Raw genomic sequence first — 23,023 nt, 5'->3', positions numbered from 1 at the left:
TCTGAATGGCCAGGGCTGAGTTGAAATGGAAGGCCCGAGGCTTAACAAGACCAGGATAGGCAGCTCAGGGTACGGACCTCTGGGCTTTGATTATGTGAATGTGAGGATGCTGCGTTCATGCATTCACACATCCATTCATTTGCTTGTTAATTTGTCCACTTATGTGTGTGTGTGGGTACATATATATCCATGAATGCCTGTATTCACTCCTCCATCCTTGCACTTATCCGTTCAGCAGAGTGAACATCTCCCATAAGCACTACTTATTCGACCACAAGTATTTACTAAGTTGCTACCGTGTACCTGATGTGGTGCTAGATGATGCTGGGCATTTAATAGTGAACCAGATGTCCAGGTTCTTCTCTTCTCGGAGCTCAGGCTCTAGCAGTTGTTAAACTAGCTGTAGTAATAATGAGGCCTGAGAAGGTTACGGAGGTGAATGAGGAAGGTAAGGTACCTGCCCTAATGGATTTAGAATTCCATTTGGGGTCACAAACAATAAATACATCATGTAGTTCCCTGGTGGTGATGAAAATCCATGCAGGGTGAGGCTGGAGGATGGGGGTGTTATTTTGGCCAGGGGCCAGTGGGGGTGGGGGCAGTCAGAGATGGCCCCTTGCATAGGACTCAACTCAAATTCACTAGGCTTTTTGGCCTTTGTACACACAATTCCCTCCACCTGGAATGCTCTTCCTATTGATCTTTACCTACCCATCCTTAGAGTCTCACCTTCAAGTCCTCTTCTTCCAGAAAGCTTTCTTTGGTCCTTATCTCTTAGCAGGCCCAGATGCTCTGCTGTGTGCATTATAGCCCCATTGTAACCTTCCTGTTAAAAGGAAGCAGTGGGTCTGAACTATGGGAGGATCAGAAAGTCATTGCTGAGGTTGTGGTGACTGAACTGGGTTTTGATGGATGAGTAGGAGTTCAATAGAAAGGAATGTGATGACAGCCTTCCAAGGGGTGAAACAAAAAGTGGAAGTCTCTCAGTTGTGTCTGACTCTTTGTGACTCTTTACAGTCCATGCAATTCTCCAGGATAGAATACTGGAGTGGGTAGCTGTTCTTTTCTCCAGGGGATCCTCCCAACCCAGAGACCGAATCCAGGTCTTCTGCATTGCAGGTGGATTCTTTACCAGCTGAGCCACCAGGGAAGCCCAATGTGATGATGACCTTCCAAGGGGAAGAAGCAGTAAACACAGGAATAGGGCAAGTCATGGAGGCTAGACTAGGAAGTCTAGTCTAAGCCCCTGCTAGAAGCCAGAACCCTGTGGCAGAGCTTCCACATGCCTTATTTCATTTGGTTCTGAGAATGCCTCCACTAAGGTGGGTCTGATTACCACCATTTTACAGATGAGGCTCCCATAGCTGATAAGCAGTGGGGCTGGCTACCATCCTAAGGGCTGTTTGACAGTGAAGATCAGGCACCTGATAAATTCTGTAACTCTCCCACCCAAATTTGCCCTAAATCCAACAGTGCATCCTCACACTCACAAGCGTTCTTGCTTCAGTTGCCTGACGTTGTGTGTAGGCGGCCTGGAGACAGCAGGCCCAAGGGGAAACCCTCCAAGTGCCGATGGTGGCTGTGGCCAGGCGGCCCGAGTCACTGTGGTCAGAACAGCTGTTTCGGGAAACCATGGTTGAACGCGCCTCCCTTCCCCAGGTGGCTTGGGGTGCGTCATTTCCTGTCTCTCTTGGGAGGAGGTGTGATCTTAGATCTTAAGATAGAAGCCAACTCCACTTACTCCTGCTCACTGGTTCACTCCCTACCTTCACTTTGGAACAACTCGAGCGAGGCTGTCATGGGGAGAGCCACGGTGGTGAACTCCAGGTTCCAAGAGAGCTATGGAGTGTGTCTTCCTAAAGAGTGACACAGAGAGCCCATGTCCTCCTTACCCACCGAGAGCCATAACTCCCCTTTATGTGGAGCTTTACAGCCAGCGCAGCTCTTCACCCACATCTCAGACTAGCTGCATTCCTTCCCTTGGCCTCAGCTTCCTCATCTGCAAAATGGGGATAACACCTAGGGTTGGTGTGAGAATTTAATATACGTACCACTCACAGAATGGCGACTGTTGTGTAGCAATGCTGCTGTTATGATTTTCTCATTTAGTTTGATTTTGCTTTTCACAACAGCGTGTGGTTGGGCCAGTTGCAATTCCCTTTTCCAGAAAAGGAAACAGACTCAGCTGGAAGTAGTGATCACTAACATTGACTGAAGGCCTGCTATGTATAAGGCATGGTTTAAGGCACTTCAGTCAGTTCAGTTCAGTTCAGTCGCTCAGTTGTGTCTGACTCTTTGCGACCCCATGAATTGCAGCATGCCAGGCCTCCCTGTCCATCACCAACTCCTGGAGTTCACTCAAACTCACGTCCATTGAGTCGGTGATGGCATCCAGCCATCTCATCCTCTGTCGTCCCCTTCTCCTCCTGCCCCCAATCCCTCCCAGCATCAGAGTCTTTTCCAATGAGTCAACTCTTCGTATGAGGTGGCCAAAGTACTGGAGTTTCAGCTTTAGCATCAGTCCTTCCAAAGAACGCCCAGGGCTGATCTCCTTTAGAATGGACTGGTTGGTTCTCCTTGCAGTCCAAGGGACTCTCAAGAGTCTTCTTCAATACCAGTTCAAAAGCATCAATTCTTTGGTGCTCAGCTTTCTTCACAGTCCAACTCTCACATCCATACATGACCACTGGAAAAACCATAGCCTCGACTAGACAGACCTTTGTTTGCAAAGTAATGTCTCTGCTTTTGAATATGCTATCTAGGTTGGTCATAACTTTCCTTCCAAGGAGTAAGCGTCTTTTAATTTCATGGCTGCAGTCACCATCAGTAGTGATTTTGGAGCCCCCCAAAATAAAGTCTGACACTGTTTCCACTGTTTCCCCATCTATTTGCCATGAAGTGATGGGACCAGATGCCATGATCTTCGTTTTCTGAATGTTGAGCTTTAAGCCAACTCTTTTACTCTCCTCTTTCACTCTCATCAAGAGGCTTTTTAGTTCCTCTTCACTTTCTGCCATAAGGGTGGTGTCATCTGCATGTCTGAGGTTATTGATATTTCTCCCGGCAATCTTGATTCCAGCTTGTGTTCCTTCCAGCCCAGCGTTTCTCATGATGTACTCTGCATATAAGTTAAATAAGCAGGGTGACAATATACAGCCTTGATGTACTCCTTTTCCTATTTGGAACCAGTCTGTTGTTCCATGTCCAGTTCTAACTGTTGCTTCCTGACCTGCATATAAGTTTCTCAAGAGGCAGGTCAGGTGGTCTGGTATTCCTATCTCTTTCAGAATTTTCCACAGTTTATTGTGATCCACACAGTCAAAGGCTAACATCTACCAATTCATTTGATTTCATGTTAGCCCTGTGAGGTAGGTTACATCATAACCATCATCCTCTAAGTTACAGTTGAAGGACCCCAGGGTCAGAGTGGCTGACATGCAGCAAATCCCCTGGGGATCTTCTGACAGTGCAGACCCTGACACTGTAGGCTCTGGGCGGGGCCTGGGAGCCTCAGTTTCCAATGGGTTCCCAGCTGGTAGGTGGTGAGGCCAGGATTTGAGCTCAAACATTCAAACCCAGCATCCCTTGCTTTTCTCATCATATGATGCAGCCTCTGTAAGGCTGGACATGCTTATTTTGGAAATGGATGTTAATCATTTCTCTTGGCTCTTTGGTGGACTCTGAGCAAACAGTTGTTAAGTAAACCAAACCCTTGGCATTATCCTAATGGCTGTAGTTTATAGAGTTGGCCAGTACTAGGGCTATTGCAGGGCTTTACATACATGTCTTTAATCCTCACAGCAGCTTTAGAGGTGGGTTCTACTATTATTCCTGTTTTGCTGATGAGGAAATTGGTGGCAGTTCCCACATCACCTGGCAGTGCCGAGTCTAAGGCTAGCTCCAGGTTCTTCTAGCTGTCTCTGATCTGTCCGATGCACGTCCTCTTAGTCACTGCAGTTACTGTCTGACCACAGCTTATGTTATCAACATCGACTTTCTTTCCCAGAGGTTAACCATCAGCAAGCCAGTACTTCCTTTTTCATTGGGTGAACTCCCAGGGATTACTCACAATAATTTTTAAAACAGTGGTGGTAAAATATACGTAACATAAAGTTTAGCATTTTTAGGTTTTCAGTTCAGTAACATTAAGTACATTCACGTTGTTTTGCAACCACCGCATCCATCCACCTCCAGAACTTTTACATCTTCCCAAACTGAAACTCATTCCCATTCAACAGAAACTCCCCATTCCCGAACCCCTGCCCCTGCATCCCCCGTCCCCCATCCCGGTCCTGGCATCCCCGCTTCTTGATGAACCTGACTCCTCTAAGTACCTCACATAAGTGGAATCATGTAACATTTATCCATTTGTGTCTGGTTTGTTTCACTTAGGCGAATAGTATTTTCAAGGGTCATCCATATTGTAGCGAGGCTAATTCTTTTGAAATATGAATAATCATTTTCCAGTTTGTGTCTCTGATTTTCATCCAGCAGGGCACGCCTCTAGAAAACAACAAAACTCCAGAAATTAAGGACATGAGCATTGACGTCTTTTTCAGAGTTCAGGCTGAATTGAACAGCCCAGTGTGAGGACAGAGGTGGTTCCGAACAAGGTAGAGCAGCAGTCCATTAGCAGTACAAATGCAAAGTGGTTACTTTCCTCCAAAGCTTACCAGTGTGTCAGCAAAGTACAACTTTGAAAGCAAAACCAGATGCCTCCTTGGTGGAGAGTCAGTCTCAATACACAACTGATGTTCTGCTACAGAGAGTCTTAGAGAACCCAGTGTTCACATGGGTCTTCTGTCTCTGACCTTCAGCAGAGATTCTTTTTCTTTTTTAAACTGATTTTTACCCGAGTATAGTTGGTTTAGAAGGTTGTGTTAGTTTCTAGTGTCCAGCAAAATGAATCAGCCATACATGTACATATACCCCTCCCTTTTGGACTTCCCGTTCAGGTCACCATAGTGCACTGAGTGGAGTTGTGTGCTGCACAGTGGTTCTCACTGTTGTATACATAGTATCTTCTTACGTCCTCTAACCTTCATATGCTTCACTTCCAGAGCAGGGGCAGGACTAGCTCCATTATGACTTTTTCAGGTTGGAACTATTTCTGGGATTCTTTTTTGTTTTATTATGTATAAAATTGGAGAAGGCGATGGCACCCCACTCCAGTACTCTTGCCTGGAAAATCCTATGGACAGAGGAGCCTGGTGGGCTGCAGTCCATGGGGTCGTGAAGAGTCGGACGCGACTGAGCGACTTCCCTTTCACTTTTCACTTTCATGCATTGGAGAAGGAAATGGCAACCCACTCCAGTGTTCTTGCCTGGAGAATCCCAGGGACAGGGGAGCCTGGTGGGCTGCCGTCTCTGGGGTCGCACAGAGTCGGACACGACTGAAGTGACTTAGCAGCATGTATAAAATAATCATTTCCCCAAATCCCCAAATATCTTTTATTTCATTCTCTTTGCCTTTTTCTAGTATCTTCTGTGTTATTTCACTTTCATATTTTTATTGAGTTCAATTCACTTAAAAAATCCTATGTATTTGAAAAAGAAACCTTACATAATTACTTCCAAGGGAAAACCAGTATTGCTTTGAGTATAATGAAGCTAATCAAGTTACCCATGTGGATTTAAAGGGGGGACATGTATTTGAGCTCCAACTTTGTAAAAATGCTTAAAATGGTAATTGGCACATACATTATGTCATTTAATTTTCACCATGACATCGTGGGGTTGGATACTATTCCTACCTCCATTTTACAGGTGATAAATGGAGACTTTGAGAAGTTTTAGAACCAGTGGACATTCCCTGTCTTACCGTTGTTATACGCTCCATGTGGTGTGGAATTTTAGAGCTGCAGCCCAAGTTCAAGTGGCTCAAAGATGGAAAAGTGTATGTGTTGATTAATATTGCTTTTCTGTTGAAGTGCCAGGAACATGGACTAATCTAGATTTCTATTAATTTTATGTCAGCAGCAATGACAGTTTTACTGGGAGAGGCTGATAGACATCAGTCTGTAAGGATGGGAGTGGGACATAACATAAACACGCTTCTCAGAAGGGCTACAAAGAAAGCGAGGATGCCTAGACTTGGAGCACTCGGGTGTGCATGTGGGGATTTGCACGTAGTGGTGGCGGGTGTCTTGTGTGTGTGTGTGTGTGTGTGTGTGTGTGTGTATTTGGAAGCTCACACAGTGCCCCAGATGCCACCAGCGTTCACAGTGCTGTGTCGGCTCCTGCCTTAGCCAACTTCTTGGAATGTTCCAGGGCTGCAGCTGGTCCCTTCGTGTCCTGATTGACAGGGCATGCTTCATAAAGCTTCTAACCAACTTCCTGCAAGCCAGGCAGGGAGGGGCCTTGATAAGAAAGTGAAATTCAGGGCAATTAAGTGCAATCTGAGTCCCGAGAATGCATTTTCTGAGTGCGGTTATGTGCCAACTGCTTTCTGTGCCATTCCATTCATTTGGGGTGACTTTACAAAACTGGCTTCTTGGCGCTGCATTCAGAGCCTGGATGGATGAAATCACTCACCCTATTTATAAGGCTCGAGTGGAAATGGGTGTAGGGTAGGGCAGAAGTCCTCAGAGGCTCAGCATGGAAGGCTGTCTTAGACTGGCTGAAATTTGCAGATTGCCCACGGGTAGCACAAGGCAGCGGCTTGAACCTTTAGAGACACCTGGTTTACATTGTCGCTTGCTAGTTAGCTCTCCTGAGATGAAAGACCTAATTTCCCTAAACCTCAGTTTCCTCATCTGTTCAGTGGGTTTTTTAAAAACTGTGATAAAACATCCATAATGTCAAATTTGCCATTTTCGATATTTTTAGATGTACCATTCAGTGGCATGAAATACATTCACATTGTTGTGTAAATGGGATTTTAGATAGGATTAGATTGGAGAGTGTAAGGAGCTAAGGTGCTTAGGACAGAGCCTAATAACTGGAGGTTATTCAATAAGTGGTAACTAAGTTTATTATTATTATTTTATATTATCTACTAATTATCTTGTGCTTTTCAAAATATAAGGCCTATTCTGGTGACAAGTGTTTCTTGGGTGAGGACAGGGGCTAAGCAGTGGATGATACAAAGATGAGGGGTGGATGTGGAACCTGCCACCTGACTCAGGGGACTCAACCTAGTATGCAAGGTGAATTTACATATATATGTATGTGTATATTTGTATATACATATGTCCTGATGTATACATACACACATAAGTAGTATATAGTATATAGATACTATATATATGTAGTATATATATACTTATATATACTACATACTTATGTATATGTCAGGATATATGTATATACAGATTTATACGTACATATGTAGTATATATGAATATATGTGATAATTCATAATGTATAATATACATATGCATGTGACAATATGTGTATACATGTAACATATATGCCTTATATGAATATATGAATAGGTGCACACACAAACACATGGAAGAGCACTGCCATGAAGGATAATAAAACACTTCAAGAAACCAAAGGAGAAGAGAGTGATTCCAAGGGGTGTGTGATACAAGAGAAGGAAGGTTAAGAAAAACATTTGGCTGGACCCTAAAGACTTGAAAGTTACAAAGTACCTTGGCCTTCACAATCTCACCTTGATTAATTTTTTCTTATCATTCTCACAATAGTCCTGCAATCTAGAACACGGTAGGGATCATGGGTTTCCATTTTCTTGTAGGTAAACTGAGGCTCAGAGTGGCTAAGTGACCCTGCTCCATGGCACACAGATGGCTGGTGGTGGAGTGTGGGCTGCAATGTGGTGACACAGAGCCCGGTGCTCTGGGTCCATTTCATCTAGGGTTCCAAGGTGTGCACAACACAGTTCTGATCAGTGTGTAGGCGATGTCTGGTGCACAGGTAGGTGCATGTACCACATGGATGGATGCCATGAGATTTTCGGTAGGCTGCAGACAGTTCTCAGAGTAGCAACTATAAACATTAGTGTTCATCAGAAACACCAAGCATGTGATTCTGTGGGTATTTCTCAGGGTACATCTTTACTGATGTGAGAAGAGAGTCCTTGCACAGAGTGATTTTTAAGTAATAGACCACGCAGTGGGTGCCAAGCACTGCAGTCGGGAGTCACAGGCCCAGTTGTGCAAACTGGTCCTTCTGTGAAAGCTCAGGGCTGGAGAGCAAAGGATGACTCAACCCAGCTGGCAGAGCCAGCCAGGGGCGCCTCAGATGCTCTAGTCTGGGAGGTGTGAGCGGAGCTCGTGCAGACACTGACTGCAGTGCTAACAGGCTCCCTGGGTCTCACTTCTCTTTGTAGATTGCGGACTTTGGGCTTTCCAACCTGTACCAGAAGGACAAGTTCTTGCAAACGTTCTGTGGGAGCCCACTCTACGCCTCTCCTGAAATTGTCAATGGGAGGCCTTACCGAGGGCCAGAGGTAAGCAGCTTGCCTGGTGTGTAAGGTGGGGGGCTTAAGGGAAGGAAAGAACTTAACCTAGGAATACTTTAAAAAAACCCCATAAAAGCAAGCAAGCAAAACCTTATATGATTATAAAAGCCATAACATATATGTGTATATATATATATCTGGAAGAAAAATCCAGAAAAGCCTAAAAGAGAAAATAAAGTTGCCTCCAAATTTCCCCATGAGAGATAAGCACTTAATATTTATGTGATTTTTTAAAAGGGGTTTTTTCCCCCCCCAGTGTAGATCTCATATTTCAAATAATTGAGACCACTATATATGTGTATATCTCACCTTTTATTAACTTAAAATTGTCACATTTTCTCAATGTTATTAAAAACATGGTTTTTAGTGATGACACACTTATTTTATGCATATACCATAATTTATTTAATCACTTACCTAGATTTAGATTGTTTTTAGTTTTTCCCTGTTATAACAAAACAGACAAAACAGAAAGCAAACTGTCTCAGTCTGCAGTGAATCTTTTTGCATGCATTTTGGACAGCATGTATTTTTGATCCAGGAAATACATTAATGGAAATACATTTCCATTAATACATTAATTGCATCTTCTGACTCATGAGAAATGCATCTCTCTATATGCCTAAACCTATCAGGGCCAATGAAAGACGTGTATGTGAGAAAGTCCTTTTGAAAATGGGTGAGTTGTGACTGATTACTCATTTTTAGAAAGATAGTTCTATTTGCAGACAGAGTCATCTACTTAGGATCCTTTAAATAGCAGCCGTTCAGTGGATTGAAATGTTTTCTTCCAAATATTTATCTGTTTGAGAGTGTTTAGGGGCAGGGCAAGAGGGTAGAGAGATGGATGCCAAGAGCCTCCATCAACTGCAGTAAAGTCTTTCTAAAATAAGAATGTAAGGGAGGAGCCTAGGATCCAATTTACAAAACTGCAGAAACTCGACACTAAATTTATCATAGATAACGAATGCTCCTGTGATCGCTGATGGTCTGTTTCCGAGGTTACAAGCTGGCAGCCTGTGATCTGGCCAGCAAGCATACTTTATTTGGCCACGTTAGTCTTTCTAAAAAAGTGGACAAACATTTAATCAGTGGGCGATTTCACATAAAAGTCTGTTTTCTGACTTCTCTTGAAAAACCAAAGGCTCTAATAGTGCTGGGCCTGCTTGACTAAGTGGCACCCACTAGCCAGAGGAGGCTGCCTGCTTAAGATGGGTGACTGCCCGCCACAGTTTGCCTTCAAACCAACACTCCACGTTGTACCCCACCCTGTGTCTTGCCTTGTTCATGTTTGTTGCCTGCTTGGCTCTTGTAGCCATTTGGGTTTGTAGCCTCTGAGCCATTTGAAGACGGTGCAGGATTCCTGAATTAGGAGTCCAGAGATCCGTGTTCCTGTCTGACCTCCATCACTGGGATGGGGCGTCTCCGGAGAAACCATTTAACTCCCTTGGGCCTCTCTGTCAAATGGGGCTGAAAATAACGCAGGGCCCTACCTGTTTCCCCAAATTATAGTGAGGATCAAAGAAGATATGAATTAGGACTGTTTGAAACAGAAAGGTCAGGCTCTGAAGCAGGCCCCAGGTGCACTACATATCAGGTGTCAGGCCATGGTGGGAACCTGGCTGCCAGGTGCTAAATTCCCTTCCTGGGGTCGTTGCGGGTGGCTGCTCACGGTCTGTGATGCTGATGTTTGGGAAGGGAATCTACTTGTCCTGTCTCTCTCTGCTTCAGGTGGACAGCTGGGCCTTGGGCGTACTGCTTTACACTCTTGTTTACGGAACGATGCCCTTCGATGGTTTCGATCACAAGAACCTCATCCGGCAGATCAGCAGTGGTGAATATCGGGAGCCCACGCAGCCCTCAGGTATGCACCCGTGGACAGCCAGTGGCTGGGCTGGGCTGGGCGAGGCCAGCTCACATGTCCCGCTTTTGTGTCGATGTCTGTAAGGAAGACAGCTGCTATTCCTCTTCTCCCCAGATCTTTGCTGAGCTGACTTGTTAGTCCGCTTTCCCCAAACCTTTCCAATGTGGTACCTGCAGATCAGTTGTTCTACAGAGCAGGCTAAGAGTCCTGTTTGCTTGCTGTGCAAACTTGGGCAAGGCTCTTACCCTGTTTAGATTCTGTTTTCCGCTATTGGTGCACATTTTGGAAAAAGTATTACATGAAATCCCTTCGAGTCTGTGTAGACATAAAATCCCTTGGTAGACTCTAAGTGCACGAGGGTGGCAACTACTCTTTTTCACACCTTGCCCCACTGCAGGTATGGTGCATGGGTGTTGTTTCATTACCATGGCCGAGAACAACTCTGTCCCATTGCCCCCACCTCCTAGCAAACTCAGCAGTTTAAATGACTTCGATGAGCCATGTCTCTTGGTTCCCAGATTGGTGAGAGCTCCTCTGGCCTGGCTGGGGTTTCTCCTGCAGTTGCAGTCAGATGGTAGCTGAGGTTGGGGCCAATTGTGGGGATACCTTGGGGTCCCTCTGTGTGGGCTGTCTCTATGAGCAGCCTCCTCAGGCCTGTCCCTCCAGGGAGTAGCCTGGACTTCTTACATAGCAGTTCAGGGCTTGAAGATGGAGGAAGAAGTGGCTGCCAGGTCTTCTTAATGTCTCCTTGGAAGCCAGATAAGGTCATATCTGCCATGTTTTATCAGTCAAAGTGACCAAGGCCATAAGCTCCATCTCTTGACAGGAGAGCATCATGTGGGTATAGAAGGGGTGTGTATAGGTAGTCGACTTTAGAATGTAATTAACAGACCTTTCATGTATGTGCATCCTACATGTGTACACACACACACACACACACACACACAAGTTGATTCTCATTATTTGTGGCAATTCAGTAAAGTTGCAGTGAATGCTGAATTCCTGAATACTGAGCCACTGCTCCTAGGGAGATACAGGGCTCGACTCCTGTGAGCCTCTGGTCACAACGTTTTTGTCAACGGATCACTCCATGTCCTTGTCTTTTGTACATTTCTGTTTAAAGATGCCTCTTTTAAACTATACTGTTGATTCATGAACATCAAACTCACAGCCATCAGCACTTTAATTCATGCCTGAGAGCAGCTTGTCTGACACTTGTCTGATACCTGTCTGACATTTTCTCTGCATGGCACCTCACTGTCTTCTTGCCCTTACAATCACCAGACAGCACTTCAGCACCACACTTGGGGGCCATTTCAACAGTGAAATCACCAACAAAAAGGGCAACAATGTGAAAAGCATGAACTAAATGGATTATGAAAAGGACACTTACAGCACAAGAGCAGAAGCAAGAAGACAGTGCCATGTTGCCTGGCTCTGGCTCAGCTGGGAACACACAATGCACAGTGGGGGCAACACATTTTTTGCCCATCTGTGGAAAGCACCCCGAGTGTTGATTTGGGGGTTACAAATACAGCTTAGTGAGTGGGCAAGTTTACAAATATAGAATCTGAATAATGAACATTGACTTATTTTATATAAATAGATATAGATATACACATATCTATATCTGTATATATTTTTCAATGAGCCAACCTGTGGGGTTTGTTGGAGAAAATTCAGGGTGACCTCTATGGTAGCCTTTTTGGCTCAGTAGCCAAATGGTCCCAACACAGTTTCTGGCACATTACAGGGGTTCAGAGACTATTTCTTGACCGAATGAATGAACATCCTGTTGCTGTACAGAGGTGTGCCTCACCCCCGGCGCCATTGCCAGGCCCCTGCCAGCTACTCATTAGCTGCATAAGTAGCAGAGGGGAGGTGGCACCTTCCCAGGATATAATTCAACCCCCACTGGGGAAGCACAGTTTGATCTTAAAAGGTGATTTATAAGCTGCGAGAGTCAGTTGGTTCCTGTGGCCTCCTCAACATCCCTTTGGGGCTTTCCCTTAATTCTTTGGCAGCAGAAATTTGCAAATGGAATTTTTCAGACGGGCCATAAACGGATAGCAGATAGAGATCAGCTCTCTGATCCGACAGCTGGGTAGGCTGTGGATTATGTCTGAGAGGGATAGGAGGTGAGCGCTGGGTGTGGGTCTCAGCCTGGCTGAGGCCTTGGGGTTCAGGCCAGCCTTGAGTACAGTGCCTTTCAGTGCCCAGGTATGCCAGCTATGAGCACCGCTCCATCCTTCTCTGTCTCTCCCTCTCTGATAAGCCTCTTTTTTTTTTTTTTTTTTGCCATTTTAGCCCTAAAATTCCCTCTCTGTGCTGACATACTTTCCCAATGACTCGAGCAGTGTGTATTTATATAAGTCTACCTTTGGAGGACTAAAGAAAGTCATGGTAATCTACACCTGTTTCCCTTTTGGTAAGATGATACCCACCAAAAGAATGGTGGGGCCCTGCTTGGGCTTGGACCTGGATTCTTTCCTGGTTACCTGGTCTTCCCCATTTTATAAAGATCTGAGTTGATGGAAAGCTCAACAATTCGACATTGCATCACCTGTGTGAAGAAGCATGCCAGGCTGTGACGGCACCCCGGCCTGTGGCTCTGAGTCTGGCTGGTGCTTTCTGATGTCCAGTTTGGAAGGCTGCAGCTTCCCGCTCCACAGTGTGGCTGAACTAGGGCTTCCTTTGGATTTTCCTCAAATGAGTGTCTCCTGGAGTGTCAGCCCTGTGGCAAAGCCCAAAGCTCCCATAAAATGTATTGTTCCTAGAATTCTCCGGTGATCCAGTGGTTAGGGCTCTGCACTTCCATGGCAGGGGGCATGGGTTCGATCACTGGTCCATGCAGGGCATGGCCAAAAATAAACAAAAAAATTTATTGTTCCTTTTGCTTCTTGTCCCGTAGATGCTCGAGGCCTCATTCGGTGGATGCTGATGGTGAATCCCGACCGCCGGGCCACCATCGAGGACATCGCCAACCATTGGTGGGTGAATTGGGGCTACAAGAGCAGTGTCTGCGACTGTGACGCCCTTCACAGCTCCGAGTCCCCACTCTTGGCCCGCATTATCGACTGGCACCACCGTTCCACAGGGTTGCAGGCTGAAGCCGAAGCCAAAGTTAAAGGCTTGGCCAAACCTGGGGCCCCTGAGGTCGTGCTGGAGCGTCAGCGGTCGCTGAAGAAGTCCAAGAAAGAGAACGACTTCCCTCAGTCTGGCCAGGACTCGGTGCCCGAGAGCCCATCCAAGCTGAGCTCCAAGCGGCCCAAAGGGATCCTGAAGAAGCGGAGCAACAGCGAGCATCGCTCCCACAGCACTGGCTTCATTGAGGGTGTCGTCAGCCCGGCCTTACCACCCACTTTCAAGCTGGAACAGGACTTGTGCCGGACTGCTGTGCCCCTGCCAAGCCCCCCAGAGGCCGAAGTGCCAGGTAAACTCAGCCCCAAACAGTCGGCCACGATGCCCAAGAAAGGCATCCTGAAAAAGACCCAGCAGAGAGAATCGGGTTACTATTCATCCCCGGAGCGCAGCGAGTCTTCGGAGCTGCTTGACAGTAACGATGGGCTTGGCAGCAGCATCCCCTCCCCCAGTCCCCCGGACCCGGCCAGGGTGCCATCCCACAGCCTCTCCTGTCGCAGGAAGGGCATCTTGAAGCACAACAGCAAGTACTCAGCGGGCACCATGGACCCGGCCCTGGCCAGCCCCGAAATGCCCACACTGGAATCCTTGCTAGAGCCGGGCGTCCCCTCTGAGGGCCTCTCCCGGAGCTACAGCCGGCCTTCCAGCGTCATCAGCGATGACAGCGTCCTGTCCAGCGACTCCTTCGACTTGCTCGACTTGCAGGAGAACCGCCCCACCCGCCAGCGCATCCGCAGCTGCGTCTCTGCCGAGAACTTCCTCCAGATCCAGGACTTTGAGGGGCTCCAGAACCGGCCCCGGCCCCAGTACCTGAAGCGGTACCGGAACCGGCTGGCAGACAGCAGCTTCTCCCTCCTCACAGACATGGATGACGTGACTCAGGTCTACAAGAAGGCGCTAGAGATCTGCAACAAGCTCAACTAGCTCCCGGGGTGCAGGGGTGGGGTGGGGTGGGTATGAGGGAGAGGAGTGGGAATGATGACTGGGCTCTGGAGCTGGTTACCTCTTTGATGGCCGTGACAACAGACTGACAAAGGGATTGGTGATGTTTGGCTTTGGCCAAATTTGAAAGCTGAGTCAGTGCCTATGTGGGAGAGGTGGGCAGTTGGCCAGTCCTGCTGACTGCCAGTTAGAATTGGGATCCTAATTGGCATTTTGCTTTATGGCATCTCCTAGGGGACCAGCTGTCCAGGGGAGGTGGTGTTGGCCAGCACTTCCAGGATAGGGAGAGAGCATATGGGAGAGGAAGCATTTCTCTAGAAGTCATCCACATGCTTCTGGAGGAGGGCAGGACAGACTATAGCCATCTGTTTCGAAATCACTCAGAGCTTGCTCCTTCTCATGTTATTAGCAGGCTTGGTCTGACTGCATAGGGTGGGCATGTCGATTTTAGTTATCTGAGCTCGAATCAGTGATCAATTGATAAGGACTGCTGGGTGCATTGGTTTGAGTAGCCCAGTGGGAAGGAGTGCTGTGATTGATTAGTAATGGCTGTCATGGGGAGGGGAAGGGGTGTGGGGGCACTCATGCCTTGTAGTTGTCATCCTTGACCTGGCTAAGCCCTGGGAGTGTTAGTGTAGATCCCATGGGATCTATGTTGTCTCTTTTATGCCACCGTGGGGCATTTGTTAATTTGCTACTCTACCTTGAATGGAAGACAGGGCCTTGGTCAGAGAAAGAATGCTCTGGACACTGCTAAGGACTTAGAGTCAGCCCATGGTGATTGTTTGGCTTCTTGTTGTCTGCCTCTTCTTTCCTAGTGTCTGCCTGGCTCTTTAGCACAACCTCCCAAGGGTGGACAGGGGGAAAGTTGGTGGTGTCAGAGGTCAAAACTATGGTGTAGAACAGTGCTCGAGACCCTCTGTGATCTTTCTAAATGAACAGAAATTGATCCATACCAGCGAGGGGGCAACTTGTCAATTTCTTTAATGTCTCAATATTAACTGGAATGCTGCCTTGTGGGTTCTCACCTGCATGAATGTTTTGAATTGGATGTGATACTGGCTATAGTCTCCAAAGGAATAACTGACTCAACTATTTACCCTGTTTACTCACAGTAAACAGTTTCCTCATCCACTCAGTGTAGAATCCTCAGAGGTAGGCGAGTTTGCTTCTGGGTGTTAGAGCGTAGGTGGGATATTTGAAGGAGGAAAGTCAAGTCAGGCAGAAGGTGTTTTCCCCCTCAAATCTAGGTATTCTCTGTCATGGGTTTGAACCCCTAGACTTTGAGGGAAAGGTTCCAGCCACTCAAATGAATAAGCTGCTGAAAGAGCAGAGTGGGTTGGGAGGAAGAAAGTGGGAGAGGGAACATTTCCCTGGACGTCTTCCTGATGGTTCTGGAGAAGGCAGACGAGAGGTGTGACAGGACTCTTATCTTGAAAAGTCACATAACTCACTTGTGTAACTCCTGGACACCCACATTGCAGGTGAGAAGACATCACTCCCACGGTGCGACATCTTCAGATACTGAGTTTGGGATTGATGGTCATATTTGGGAGTTTGGGACGACCTCAGATTCTACTGGCCCCAGCTAATTGAAACTCTTGTTTCAAGATGGTCAACTTCTGAAAGCCACCTGGATATTTAAGAAGAACTAGTCTTGGGGGGTGTTTGGGGGGAAAACCAACATGGGGAGCTGAGATTGGAATTTACCTTCAGACACTAAGAACATTAATTAGAATGAAACTGCCCTTTGCCAAAGGAGATGGCTCCAGTTCTCCCCTTGTCACCAGCTCTGGGGTTTTGGCTTGTGCATCCCTTCAGGTTGAGCCGAGTAGTGTAATATGGGAAGCTTTGCGGGTTTCCTTTCATTCAATTCCACCTCCTTCCTGAATTCCAATATAGGTTCAAAGGGAAAAAAACCTATAGCTAGCAAATTGTATGTGGGGTATGTGGGTGCGTGGAGGCCATTCTCCAACCTCTAAATCTCCCTCTTCCTTGTATCACTTTATGCAACCTTTTCTGGACAGCCTATACTGCCACATTGCTGGTCCCTCATGCATGGCAGCCTGTCTAGTTGGTAGCTGTCAGTGTGACTTAGGTATAACATCTACCTACTGGTTGATGTAGTTTCCTTTTGCCCAAGTGATTGTGTCTGTTTGGTATTTTCCATCCTTATAATCTTTAAGTAAAAGTGACACTATTAAGGAAAGTCATTCTATCCCTAGCCTCCAAAAGAGAAAACATGTATTTTCTCTTTCTCAGCAGACCCAGACAGTGGATTGTGGCAAAGACGGTTCTCCACTCAGAGGCAGAGACTGCATTGAGTCCTAGTCTGCTGGTGGTCTTAGGCACCTGCAGTATTTCAGGGGCTGAGTTTTCTCTTCAATGAGGGCTGGATTAGCTGGTCTGTCAAGTCCCTGCCTAGTTCTGACATTCTGCTAACGTCCTCTGATTCTGGATATGATGTTGACTCTGTCCTTTTAAAGAAAGAAAAAACTTGGAATAGAGGGAAAAGACCGCAAAGCAGCTCCCTTCCTTCTTGAGTAAGTCCTCTCATCCCTTCCAGCCAAGGAAATCATGCTTGATTTATTTCCATGGAATTACAAGTGAGAGACACTTTGATGACCTGGTGGACCAAGCAGGAGATTCGAGGTCAACTCTCCTGGTCCTTTCCTTGCCTCCGTGGGCCTTTCAGTGTCTTAGTTTACACATCTGCCAAAGGAGTAGAGTTAATACTTCTTTTTACAGGTAAATTTCAAGGCATGATCAGTTTTCAGGAAGTGCTTCAAGACCTCAGGTGAAATGAAAATGCCAAGTGCTCTCTGAATTTCCATCCCTGTTATAAGGTGCTGCTTCTGCAGATGGCAAAGAGTACCTCTTGGGGTGAAACTCAGGTGAGTGTAGGCCAAGCCTGTTGTCTTGAGTACAAATGTGAATGACTGACTGACTGCTTATTGCCAAACTGGAAATGTTCTGTAGGGATTTACTGGCATGGTATCATTCCTAGAAGAAAAAAAAAAAAAAAGAGAGAAACTTGACTGCACATTTTTTTTTTTTTAATCCATGTTGTGACTTTTATTTAATTTCTATTTTTTTTTTTGGTAATAAAAAGTTGACTTTTTTATTTGAATTTGTCTTTTTTTATTTATTGGTCTGAAAGGCATTTCAAAGGTATTATAATAATATATTGGTGTAATTTAATTGGTGCAACATGCTTTATGGCTCCAGTCAAAATTGGTTTTCATTCATTTGATTGGTTTGAGCCCAGGACAGCCTATAGGGGATTAAAAAAAAAAAAAGCTGGATAACCACCCAAAATGTTTGTATTTTCATTGGAAACTGATTTTGTTTTTGTTTGTTTTTATTTTTAAATTAAATAAATTGCCATGAACTGAACTGGAAACTTGTGTCTTTATTTGGTTGTTTTTCTCTTAGTTAAGAGATAGCCTGGGTATTAAGTAACAGAAACCCACCCATTAGCTTAAGTACAAAAGGGAAATTTCTTCAAAGTTCTCAGAAGAGGAAATGTAGCTGGCAGTGCAGTTGGAACCAGGAATTGAAAAAGTAGGATCCAGGCCCTCTTTTCTGCTCCTTCTCACAGTCCGATTTTATTATTCTGTTTCCATAGCCTTACTTTCTTCTCCCAGGTTTTAATGACCCACCTTGGCTTACCCGATAGCTTACAAATTCACATGTTCTCAGTTCTAGTTTCCAAAAAGTTGACCAGGTTCCTGCAACCTGTACTGGAGATAGCATCAAAGGTTAACTCAGCCACACTTGCTTGCCATGTCAGCCTCCTCTGCCTGCACCCTGCCAGGGTTCTCTCCATCTGGGCAGGTGTTGTCTAGTTGCAAAGAAGTGTCAGACTCTTTTGTGACCCTATGTACTGTAGACCACCAGGCTCCTTCTGTCCATGGAACTTCCCAGGCAAGAGTACTGGACTGTGTTACCATTTCCTTCTTCAGGGGATCTTCCTGATCCAGGGGTTGAATTCATGTCTTCTGCATTGGCAGGTGGATTCTTTACCACTGTGCCACCTGGGAAACCCTGTTGTAGAGGCTGAATCAAATGTGACATGTAAAGGGTAGCCAGAAAATAGAGCTGTCTGGATTGCCACAGCTAACATATTGTAAACTATGTCACTGAGGTTATGTGAGGTTAATGTAAAGTGGTAACGTTCAGGAAAATCAAGAAAATTAGTATTAATTGAGCTTCTACATGGGTGCTCGCTTCATCCTATTCAGTGGCAAGTGGTATAAACCCAATTTAGACCATGTTAGGGCTTCCTAGGTAGCTCAGCAGTAAAGAATCTGCCTGCAATACAGGAGTCATAAGAGACTTTGGTTCGATTCCAGAGTCAGGAAGATCCCCTAAAGGAGGAAATGGCAACCCACTCCAGTATTCTTGCCTGGAGACTCCCATGGATAGAAGGAGCCTGGTGGGCTACAGTCCATAGGGTCGGGAAGAGTCAGACACGACTGAAGCGACCCTGTTACCTAACAAGACAAATTTACTGCTTCGTGCAACTGAGAAGTCCAAGATGTATGTCTCAGGCACAGCTGATCCAGGAGTTCAAGTGATTCCTCTGTCTCTTTTTCACTGACGTTTGCCGGATGTAAGCTTTATTTGGGGGCAAGTTCTCTCTGCATGGCAGCAAGAGAGCTCCAGCTAGTAACAGAGTTATGTAGTCCTCTTAGAGTTTGATCCTAGAGTCAAGAGAGATGTTTAATATATTAGCTTTTATGTGCCAAAAAAGGACCGTGATTGGCTTTTTGGGGTCACATGTCTCACTCTGACCCAATCACAGAGTCCATGTAGAGAGATGCTCTGATTGGCTATCCTGGATCATGTGCCCACCCTTGTGGTATACTTGAGTGACAGCTCCTTCAGAATCACAGAGTGGGGGAGGGCTGCTGTCTGAAAAGAAGGGATGTGTAAACCTGACAAAAAGTGACCCATATTTGTTGCAACTTTTGGACATTAATTTCCTCATCTATAAAATAGCATTAAACGATCCTAACTTTCAGAGTTATTGTAAAGATTAAATGAAATAAATCACTTAATACAGGATCTGACACAGATCTCTTGTTTAATTTATAAACAAGAGATCAGGAAAGGCAATATAGAGAGGAAACACATTTTTTAGGAAGATTTTTAGCTGTACAATCAGGTATAACATCAGAAAATTCAGCTGAGACTGGTTTAAACACTACAGGGACTTTAGTAGTTCATATATTTGGGATTTTAGATAGGACGGATATCATGGTTACTTAGGTCTAGTGGGAAAAATGGATAGTAAATAACAAACACCAAAAATGGATAGTAAACAAACACCCCCCCACACACACACACAAACACCACCCCAAATTAGATTGCAGTGACAGCTATAAATTAAATGGATAGGGCCCAGAATCAGAGAATTAAGGGAAGGCTACCTCTTGTAGAAAGAGTAGTCAGGGAGGGCATCCCTGAAGAGATGACCCTTGGGGAGAGGTCTGAAGATGAAGAACTAACTATACGAAGAGTGATCATTCCAGGCAGAGGGAACAATGTATGCAAAGGCTTTAGTGTCTTTAAAACAGAGCTTTATAGGGTTAAATTCAGGTCCATTTGTATAGCACAATCATGATCCAGGAAGTCTGGTGTTTTGCTAAACATATGTGGCCACGTTCTAATGTGAACTGGCTGTGATCATTTATGATTCTGTGTATCCTTAATTACAAATGGCTGCTTCCTCTGACAGGTGGTCCCCAGACGAGACATATGCCAGGACATGCAATTTTCAAGGAGAATATGTTTCCACTGCAGAAAATCGCTGCCAATGTATTGACATTTATGGAGAGGGTTCTTTTTTTTTAAATTCACAGAACCATGTGAAGTTTGGGGCATGGACGTGGAGCAGTGATGTTCTATAAAGATCAGAAAAATGCAGACTAAAGTTTTCATATCATAAAACCTGCCCCATTCTATCACAACTGTGTGGTTCCAGTAAGGAATTGTGTAGAAAATTAGCAATCCATTTTATTTTAAAACTGACAGTTATTTTCTTACTGATAAAAAATTTACACTTCCTGTCCCTACCTGACTGGGAATAGCAACTCTATCTTGACCAACTGGCTCCTCTGTCCACTCCCTGTGCTAGTTTTCATTTTTCAATTAGTCTGGATGGGCTATGTTATATTAAAGTAGCCAACCCTGAAATGTGGGTTACTCAGGGGCCCTTAGTCTCACCAAGTGCAATATAACTTGGGCAGCTCTTCTGAGCATGCCATCTCCACGTGGGTACTCCAGGATCTGAGCTTCTTTCATCCTGTGGTTCTGTCATCTTGGGGTCCTTCTTTTCTATCTATTCCAGTGAAGGCAAGAGAGAGCACAAGTCAGGACTTCTTAATGATCAGGACTGGATGTGGTGTTCATCATTAGAAATCAGTCACCTGACCCCAACCTAACTTCCTTCATAGTCTTCAAGTATATAGTACTTAAAAAAGTGAAAAGTAAAATAAAATCAGATGGACCCATAACAATGGCTCTGTCATAACTTCCACCTGTTTACCATGGGTGAGCGGGCAGCATAAACAAAAATCAGTATTGTTAATAGCAACCAGGTACCCACTGAGCTGCAGCATTGAGTCTTCCCTTTAATGCTTTACCTCTTTTAATGTTCCTTGTGTTTCCTTATCTCTGGTTTTTAAAGATGAAGGGCTTCCCTGGTGGCTGAGAGAGTAAAGAATCTGCTTGTAATGCAGGAGACCCAGGTTTGATCCTTGGACCAGAAAGATCCCCTGGAGAAGTGAATGTCTTACCCACTCCAGTATTCTTGCCTGGAGAATTCCATTGACAGAGGAGCCTGGTGGGCTACAGTTCATGGGATCGCAGAGAGTTGGACGCAACTGAACAACTAACACTTCAAAGATGGGGAAGCAGTCCTGGAAACATACAGTAGCTTGTCCAGATCATCCAATGGTTAAATGTGGACCTGGGTTCCAATACAAACCAGACTGACCAGCTTCTGAGTCCAAGACTTTAATTGTTCTATTGTGCACCTGGGATGATCCTTCAAGTCAGGCTCCTTGATCACATGACCCATCCTGTCACCATTCCTGTTCATGGAAATGGCATTTCCATGCAGAAGCTAAGTAGATACCATCAGAAATGAAGATGCTGGCCCAAGTCTGTGCATTCTCCCAACAAACATGGATAGGAGAGCAATAGTCCCCCAACACCCCATTGGCATCAGGTTCTAGAAGACCTAATATCAGTAGATGGAGTTAACATAGTTGACTCAGATTTGTTTATGCTAGACTGGCATGGGATGAACAGTGAGTCTTTCCCATCCTGAGAACCTGCTGGGTCTTAGAACTCAGTAAAGAGGACATAGGCCTTCAGTGGCCAGGTCCCTTCTGTCCAAAGCTATGTAATCAGGTGTGTCCCCAAAGAGGGCTCCACACATTCTTTCCTGTGCTAGTGTGCCTAACACAACCCTGCTCCTAGAGACCTGAGAGCACAAAGCAACTTCTTGGAAACATATGGAAACACAGGATATCAGTCTGGGTTGCATGGATGTGCTTAGGGTCAGGCACAGCAACAGCATCTTCAATCACACAAGACGCAGAGCATCACCGTGTCTTCAAAGCCTAGAGCAGGGGGCCATTGTACAGGCATGGTTCCAGTTGGACTTCCAGAGGAACTCCTTGCGGTTAGGTGAAATTCAGGGTGGGAAAAATTCATTTACGAGGCAATGGAGAAAAGGAGCTCCCCAAAATGGCCATCCTGAGAAAGTCCTGCAAATTGGAATTCGTGAATCACTGAAGCTAAATAACATCTGATTCAGCAGTGCCTAGGGCATTCCAGAAGCATCAGCCATCAGACTTTGGAGCCCAGACGAAAGATGCATGCAAAGCAGAAAGCCAGATGTGGACCTCTGAACCAAGCCTGCTGGTTAGCTCCAAGGAGGCCATGGCTGTGGCTTTAATCCCTATGAAGTACAGATGGTCCCAGGTAGTGGGTGCTGCTTTAGGCTGACTTCTCATAAACACCATTTGGGGCATCATGATGATGAATTAAGACACTTGGGGGAAAATGCTTCCCCTTTGAGAGAAACAACTCATAATCACATGCTCAGGTCTTTTTGGGATCCAGAATCATGGTGGGTCAGAGAGACAGGCAACAAACAAACAAACACACAATGTGACAGATGATGATGAGTCAATGGAAGAAATAAAGCAGGACAAGGAAATGGGGATGGGATGAGGAGCAGTATTTTTGGTACAGTTGTCAGAGAAAGCTTTATTGATTAGGTGACAGTTACGCAGTAAGCCCTGCAGCTGTGTACTGAGAAAGTATTCAGCCAGAGGAAGCATCAAGTGCAAAGGCTTTGAGTAAGGAGTACATTTGAGGAACTCAAGAGAAAACAAGGACCAGGGTGACTGGAGCAGAGGAATATTAGGAAAATGACTGGAGATGATGCCAAGGAGGTAGATGGCTGTGTCATCCCAAGCCACAGAAGCCCACATGGAGTATATGGAGAGATTATTTTCCTGAAACTTGCAAAAATATGGCCCAAGGATGGCTAGAAATCCCCCAGATCTTCACAACTACATATCAGAGTGAGGACAGACCTTTTTTTTTTTGGTAAACTGATGGCTCTG

At 45.5% G+C, this 23,023-nt stretch overlaps 1 protein-coding gene across 1 annotated transcript in view; it reads left to right on the top strand.

The window, feature by feature from the left end:
* NUAK1 (NUAK family kinase 1) overlaps positions 1 to 14,390 on the top strand; it is a 75,935-nt gene extending 61,545 nt beyond the window's left edge. The window contains exons 5-7 of the mRNA NM_001205496.1: positions 8,297 to 8,416; positions 10,160 to 10,292; positions 13,204 to 14,390. Of these exons, the coding sequence (NP_001192425.1) occupies positions 8,297 to 8,416; positions 10,160 to 10,292; positions 13,204 to 14,357 (1,407 nt within the window). The 3' untranslated portion in view covers positions 14,358 to 14,390. The remainder of the gene's footprint in view (positions 1 to 8,296; positions 8,417 to 10,159; positions 10,293 to 13,203) is intronic.
* The last annotated feature ends 8,633 nt before the right edge of the window (positions 14,391 to 23,023 follow it).

This window comes from Bos taurus, chromosome 5, assembly GCF_002263795.3.
Source record: "Bos taurus isolate L1 Dominette 01449 registration number 42190680 breed Hereford chromosome 5, ARS-UCD2.0, whole genome shotgun sequence".
In the NCBI taxonomy this organism is placed as follows: domain Eukaryota; kingdom Metazoa; phylum Chordata; class Mammalia; order Artiodactyla; family Bovidae; genus Bos; species Bos taurus.
The sequence above is the reverse complement of the archived record's forward strand: the minus strand, read 5'-3'. Positions and strand labels throughout refer to the sequence as shown.